Source organism: Plasmodium gallinaceum (assembly GCF_900005855.1).
Source record: "Plasmodium gallinaceum strain 8A genome assembly, contig: PGAL8A_v1_98, whole genome shotgun sequence".
NCBI lineage: Eukaryota > Apicomplexa > Aconoidasida > Haemosporida > Plasmodiidae > Plasmodium > Plasmodium gallinaceum.
The window spans coordinates 335,080-342,579 of NW_021628265.1; the positions used below are offsets into that span (position 1 = coordinate 335,080).

General features: G+C 17.1%; 4 protein-coding genes across 4 annotated transcripts in view; all 4 read left to right on the forward strand.

The window, feature by feature from the left end:
• Positions 1–1,169, forward strand: part of PGAL8A_00334100 (protein kinase, putative) — a gene marked incomplete at both ends in the record, with an annotated part of 4,661 nt that extends 3,492 nt beyond the window's left edge. Inside the window, 6 exons of the mRNA XM_028672372.1 lie at positions 76–402; positions 484–555; positions 635–682; positions 804–863; positions 937–1,026; positions 1,119–1,169. Coding sequence (XP_028528931.1) covers positions 76–402; positions 484–555; positions 635–682; positions 804–863; positions 937–1,026; positions 1,119–1,169 — 648 coding nt within the window. The remainder of the gene's footprint in view (positions 1–75; positions 403–483; positions 556–634; positions 683–803; positions 864–936; positions 1,027–1,118) is intronic.
• A 434-nt stretch (positions 1,170–1,603) lies between these two features.
• On the forward strand, positions 1,604–2,179 carry PGAL8A_00334200 (conserved Plasmodium protein, unknown function; the record flags this gene model as incomplete). The annotated part of the gene is made up of 2 exons (XM_028672373.1): positions 1,604–1,912; positions 1,982–2,179. The coding sequence occupies 2 exons, from the start codon at positions 1,604–1,606 to the stop codon at positions 2,177–2,179; spliced, it is 507 nt and encodes a 168-aa protein (XP_028528932.1).
• Positions 2,180–3,510: 1,331 nt separating this feature from the next.
• On the forward strand, positions 3,511–4,352 carry LSM4 (Probable U6 snRNA-associated Sm-like protein LSm4, putative; the record flags this gene model as incomplete). The annotated part of the gene is made up of 4 exons (XM_028672374.1): positions 3,511–3,516; positions 3,734–3,775; positions 3,951–4,161; positions 4,246–4,352. 4 exons carry the CDS (start codon positions 3,511–3,513, stop codon positions 4,350–4,352), a joined length of 366 nt encoding a protein of 121 aa, XP_028528933.1.
• Positions 4,353–5,664: 1,312 nt separating this feature from the next.
• Positions 5,665–7,500, forward strand: part of PGAL8A_00334400 (nucleic acid binding protein, putative) — a gene marked incomplete at both ends in the record, with an annotated part of 3,435 nt that continues 1,599 nt past the window's right edge. Inside the window, 3 exons of the mRNA XM_028672375.1 lie at positions 5,665–6,645; positions 7,091–7,276; positions 7,370–7,451. Coding sequence (XP_028528934.1) covers positions 5,665–6,645; positions 7,091–7,276; positions 7,370–7,451 — 1,249 coding nt within the window. The remainder of the gene's footprint in view (positions 6,646–7,090; positions 7,277–7,369; positions 7,452–7,500) is intronic.

Genomic DNA, 7,500 nt, shown 5'->3' on the forward strand with positions numbered 1-7,500 from the left:
TTTTTTTTTTTTTTTTTTTTTTTTTTTTTTTTTTTTGTTATTTTTTTTTGAAAATTTTTTTTATTTTTGTTTTAGTTATACCCATTAAATTTAAAGCCAACTAATATATTATTAGATGAATCCTTGAATGCAAAGATATCTGATTTCGGAATACATCAAATTGAAAAATGTCTTGATACAAATATTGATTATTCTTATGTTGTTTTATCAAATAAATTAATAAAATTTAACAAAAAACATTTAAATAAAAGAGTAAAAGAAATGAAAATAGTTAATAAAAATTCTAATGATTTATTATATATATATGATGATAAAAATAATGTGAATGAGTATAATACTAAACTAATTTATGGTTCACCAAGTAATCATTATTCTTATGTTTCCTATTGGACTCCACCTGAAGTAATAAATAAAAATAAATAAATATGTATTCATTTATATATATTCTTCTTTTATGAAATAAAAATATTTTAAATATTATAGGTACTAAGAGGAAAAGCAAGTAAATATTTATACTCTGATGTTTATGCCTTTGGAATCATTCTTTGGGAAATGGTTAAATAAAAAAAAAAAAAAAATGATTATTAAAAATAATATTTTTTTCAAATTATTTCTTATTTTTTTTTTTTTTTAGTTATCTAATAATATTCCTTTCAATTATCCTTTTAAATCCCATTTGGTGGTATTTTTTTTATTTTATTAATTGGAAGATAATACATTTTTTAACACATACATATATATATATATATATGTATATATTTTTAATTTTTCATAAGTTTATGTTATTTCTTATTAATTAATAGGCTTCAGTTGGATATGCTAAAGAAGAACTGTCTTTTAATAATATTCCAATTCCTATACAAGTAAGAATATTAAATAAGAAAATAAACAAATAAATATAAAATTGACTTATCAAAAATTTACAAAATTTTTTAGAGTTTAATAAAAAGCTGCATTAATAGAGATAAGCGTAAAAGACCTAGTTTTCAAAAAATTTTGAATATTTTGTCTAAGTTGTACGATCAAGTAAAATTATAAATATAAGTGAAACAATTTTTATAAAATTTTAAAATGGTACTATTTAGAATAATGAATTTTTTTTTTATAATTTTTCTCAGGCAAATACAAAAGCGGAAGATGCATTAATTTCCTTTATGGATGGAACTTAAGGATATTTTTTTTTTTTTTTTTTAATTAAAATTAATATATTTTTAAGTTTATTAAACTGTGTTTCTGTTATTTTTTAATGTATATATATAGATATTCTTAAAACTTTACTGTTCATAGAATAAAAATTTTATTTTCATATTGAGTCTATTTGTTAAAATAATTTTTTTAAATAATTTTCTTTATCTTTTCCTTTTTTTTTTTTTTTTTTTTTTTTGTGTAAATACATTTAAGAATGTTAATAATTTGTACTTTTATTCACTTACTTAAATAAGGTTTTTTGTATAAAAAAAAAGACATTATAAACAATTAATATACATTAGTTTTTTATTTTTTTTATTCATTGTTCTATTTCAACTCTTTTTATAAAAAAAAAAAAAGAAGGTTATAAATAATAACAAATTTATAAATTATATGTTTCTATAAATTTACAAATATGGCAGAATTTTACGAGAATGATGAAGATGTTCTTCAGATGATTCAACAAATAAAAAAAATAACAAAAGAATCAAAAAGAAAGTTCGAAAATGAGATAGATAATTTAGTTGAAGATACTAAAATTAATTTGATAAATAATGTTAATGAAGAAAAAAATCTCATTGAAAAAGAAAGAGATGAAAAATTAAAAAAATTAAGGGAAAACATCACAAAGCATGAAAAAAATATAAAAGAAAAACATAGATTGTATCAGAAATTAAAATCTGAATTAGCAGATGTAGCAAACAATTATAAAAATAAAATTAAGGTTATTTCAAAAATTAAGGAAAATCTAGATTTTAATTTTAATATATATATATATATATAATTTTTATAGGACTTTTACAAAGAAACAGAAAATTTTATGAAAGCTTATGAAAGTGATAAAAAGAAATTAGAAGAATTAGAAGACGAAGAATGGAAAGAACTAAATAATCAATGTATTGAAATTTTAAATAAAACAAAATCTAATATGTGTGCTACTAAAGATGAAACTAATGAAAAACTTAGAAAAGCTTTAAAATCAATACTATAATTATGTTACATTAAAATGTTTTATCATTTTATTATAAAAAGATTTTTTTAAATTATGATAATTTCTTTGTTTTTTTAGATAAAATATTTTATATTTAACAAAACATTTTTCATTAAAATGATTCCTACTAATTTTTATTTTTTAAAAAATATTATTTCCATCAAAAAAAAAAAAAAAAAAAAATAATAATTTTATTTTCATAATATTATATATGGAATAAAAAAAAAAAAAAAATTTTTAAATATTTATATTGACAATAATGACTTAAAAACTACTTTAATAAATAATGAAATAAAATTAAAGAAATAAAATAGGACGATATTAAATAATAAAATTATATAATCATTTTCATGTTTAATCATTTTAATCTTTATTTGTAATATGAATGAAAAAGAAAAAGATTAAAAAAAAAAATAAGTTATTAAAATTACTGTTCAACCAACAATGAATACACTATTTGGTAAATAAATATTTAATATTAAATTAATTTGATACTATTTTTTTTTTTTTTTTTTTTTTTTTTTGGCAAATTTAAATATAAAGCAAAGAAAAAACTTTAAATACATTAAGTGGTAACTTTTTTATAATATACATGGTAGTTAACGATAATACATATGTGATTTATAAAAAATTATTATTATATATTATTTTTTTAAAGTGTTTTAGTAGATTTTTCTTTTAATTAATTTTCCTATGTATCAATTTAATGTAACCATTTTTTTTTTTTTATTTTTCATTTAACTTTTTTGTATATTTAATAATGGAGAATGAAATATTTTAATTAGATATTTATTTTACTATATGCATTTCTAATTTTCCTTATTATATTTAATAGAATATATATATATATATATTTTTATATTTAATATTTCAGTTAAATCCTTTTTAACATAAGTTTTAAAAAACATAGCGTAATATATGTGTATTAAATATATATATATTTTTTTTTAAATAATGATACGTATTATTTCCTATAGAACTACTATTTTTCAAGAGATGAATTAGCAGTACTTTTAAAAATTATTTAAATTTGTAGTTTATTATAATATTTGAAATTGAAGTTTTTCAAGATATTTAATTGTGAAATATTAATTAAAAGAAAATACGTTATCGTAAGAATAATTATAACAAAACAATGAAATATTATATTTATATATAAGTTATAAAGACGATGAAAGATCGAATCATGATTAATTCTTACTTTATGTTCTTTGTTTGCCATGTTGCTACATGATTTTTAATATAACAAAATATATTTTAATAAAAATTTTATTTTTATTTTTTTCTTCATAGAGTGTATATATTTACTAATATACATTAAGAAGTCAGCTATGGTGGTAAGACAATTTTTCTTAATATATATATACATATTAAACTAAGATATGTAAATTTTACTTTCATAACTGTAATGGATAATTGTGTTAATAATACAATGATAATAAACTAGCTGCTTTAAAAATATATTTTCGAATCTTATTAAAATTATATAGAATTTTACTTTTTTTTTTTTTTTTTAAAAGGATAACATAAATATTTTTTGATTTTATTTTTTAGTTCCCTTTAACATTATTAAAATGCTCTCAAAATCAACCAGTGGTAAGTTAATAGAAATTATATTACTTAAAAATTATAGAGATAATATATATGAAAGTTGTTATTTAAAATATTTCTTTTTTTATTTTCTTGATTTCATTAAGACGTGTTTTAACATTAGTAGAATAAATAATTACTTATATGTTTTCTTTTGTTTATGAACAATGTTTTTCTGTAGATGGTTGAATTAAAAAACGGTGAAACATATAGTGGATTTTTAGTATTTTGTGATCGTTTTATGAATTTACACATGAAAAATATAATATGCACATCAAAAGATGGAGATAAATTTTGGAAAATTTCTGAATGTTATGTAAGAGGGAATAGTATAAAATATATTCGAGTTCAAGATCAAGCTATAGAACAAGCCATTGAGGAAACTACTGAACGTAAATATGAAAAAAAAAAAAAAAAAAAAAAAAAATATGAATATTCATAATTTAAAAATTTGTTTATCTTTTTTATACACACAGAAAAACTAAGAAATATAGGAAGGGGCAGAGGAAGAGGTAGAGGAAGAGGTACAGATAACAGAGGTGGAAGAGGACGAGCAATAAGAAGAGGAGGACGAGGTTTCTAATTGTTATATAATATGTAAATTGTTAAAAATGTTTCTTCAATATTTTTTTAATTTATAAAGTTTAAACTTAATCATAATTTATGAATATGAGTTTAAATATTAATATTTTAAAAATACTTTTTTAGAATAAAGTTATATAATCAAAATTGTATAAAGATTATTATTAGATTTATTAGTTATTATTATATTATATTAGAATTTGTCACCATTATTTTGTTCTTTAATAATATTTTATGATTTCATTTTAATGAATAATATAACTATTTTTAAATTATATATTAGTTAAATAAGGTCTATTGAATTTGAATAAAAATGTAAATTATATGAAAACAGAAATAATGTTAAAAGTAGAAATTACAATGAAGATGAAATAACATAGAGTTAAATAGATAAATTCTTTTATTTCTAGTTTCTATCTACATTAAATGATATTAAAAAAAAAAAATTGGAATTTTATATAGTGTTGATCATATATGTTTAATAAATATTTCTTTCTTTAATATATGCTTTTTATATTTTTTTTTTTATTTATTATCTTACTAAAAATTATTTTGGTAACTACTTAAAATACATCATTTTCATAAGTTAAAAAAAAAAAAAAAAAAATTTATTAAAATTTAAAAAAATTTTCTTCTATATAAATTTTTAATAACTACAAATACTAAATGCTTAAACGAAAACTAAAATTTCATGGGGTATATATATTTGACTAAATTTTATCAGGATATTACTTTAAATAGAAGAATAAATTTCGAAATCTTGGATGCATTAAGACATTTTGTCTTGAAAATTATTTACATATTTTTAAAAAAAAATAATCTCATTTTATTAAAACACATAACATTAAAAAGGTGCCTATTTGTTTTTACAAAAGTTAAAAAATAAGTGAAACAAAATATGAATTAATCATTTTACCACTAAAATATTAAATTTATTTGCACTTCAAAAATGAATAACATTTTTCAAACATGCATTAGAAGTTCTCATTATACATATAGTGATATATATTTTATTTTAATGTGATATGTTAATTATACACAATATTTATATATATGGAATCTGTATAATTTTAATATTATACTAACAAATTGCTTGTGTAAAAAAAAAAATAATAGTTTTTTTTTTTTTTATTTTAATTTAATAAAAAAAAAAAAAATTATATTGTCATTAAATTTAAGCATAAATTATAATATAAAAATAAATTATATTTTTTTATCTGTAACTTTTTTTTTAATTGAAAATCTATACTTTTTTAATTTTTTTTTTTTTTTTTTTTTTTTGCGTATATGTTTTTTTTTTTTTACAGTTAAGTATGAATTCCTTAAATGAGAAAACAAAAAAAAGACTTCTTAATGATGAATTAAATTTCGTTTTTAACAAAAAAGAAACTTTTGAAGATATTAATAATAGTTATTTAATTAATAAAAATGAAAATTCTAATGGAGATATATATAATTTTAATTTAAATGAAAATATAAATGAAAATAATATTTCCTTATTTAAAGATAATGAAAAATCAATAAATAATAGTAATATTACTATGTTAAAATCAAATGTAGAATATGAGAAAAAATGCATTAATGACATGAATTCAAAAGATAGTAACATTTTTTTTTTAAAATTAGAAGGAAATTGTTTGGATGATTTAAGAATTACTGAAAAAAATTGTGATAAATTATCTAATGAGAACAATGTTCTAAAAGATAATAATATTAAAATAAAAAATATAAAAGAAAGTAAAAACAATAAGGAAAATATCAATATGTTGTATATTTTTAATAACAAAAATGAGAGCAATAATAACGTTTCTGATGATAATAAATGGATCAATAGTAATAATAACGGTATTAACAATGTAAATAACAATAACAAAAATAATGATAATAAAAATAAGGTTAACGAAAGAAATGGTAATGATAGTGATTGTAATAATGACGTTAACAATAGTAATGATGGCAATTTAATAGATATCTCAAATAATGAAGAAATTATTCAAGAAATAAATGAATACAATGATCATAATGACTTAAATTATTTAAGTAAACATGAAAATGAAATAGATAATAGAATAAAAAGGAAAATAAATTCTTTAAAACATAATGAAATAAAAAAGAAAAAAAAAAATGATGTAGATAATATATTACCCTATACATCAGTTAATATAGTGAATTCAGAATCGTCTTTAAAAGAAAAATATAATTATAAAAGTAATGTAGACGAAAAAAAAAATGATGAAGATTACGGAAAAACAAATATTGATATTAAAAATGATAACATTATATATGCAAATGAGGTATGTATTAAAATACATTCTTCATATAAATATATATACATTTAATTGATTATATATATATATATATATATATTCATTCGAAATATTAAGGTTTTTCTTAAAATTTTAAAAATAAAAGAAAGTAAATAGTAATCATTGTTATATAAAATATAGTTTAATTCAATTATTGTGGATATTTTATTTTATAAAATATAAACATAAATTTTTAATTATTTTCATTATAATTTTATTCTTGATTCTTCCTTTATATATATAAACGACAAATATAGAATGATAGTATGTTTATTGAAATATTTTTACGTTAAATTTGAAAATTAAAGAAAATAATTATTTTTTTTAGACACACACATATGTTTTACATTTATTTTTATGATAAGAAAAAAATGAAAAAAAAAAAAAAAAAAAAAAAGGTATTAAATTTTCTTTTCTTTTTTTTTTAAATTAGGCTTTAAAAAAATATCCCCGAATATTTGCAACTAGATTACCTTTTGAGGCTAATAAAAGAGATTTAGAAAAACATTTTTCAAAATATGGAAAAATAATAGACATATATGTTTCAAAGAATTTATCAAACAACAAAAATAAGGGATTTGGTTTTGTTTCTTTTGAAAAACAAGAATCAATGGATAAAGTAATTTAAATAATACTTTTTATATTTAGTATTGTAAAATTATTAATAATTATTTTACGTCTAAATTTTTTAAATTATTATTAGGCGCTTCAGGATAAGTTACACATAATTTGTGGAAAAGAGATTGTCGTAGATGTTGCATCTATGAGAGATAACAAATCTAGTCAACTTTTTCGTAATAATAAGAATTCTTTATATTTATTGTTTTATATATATATATATAT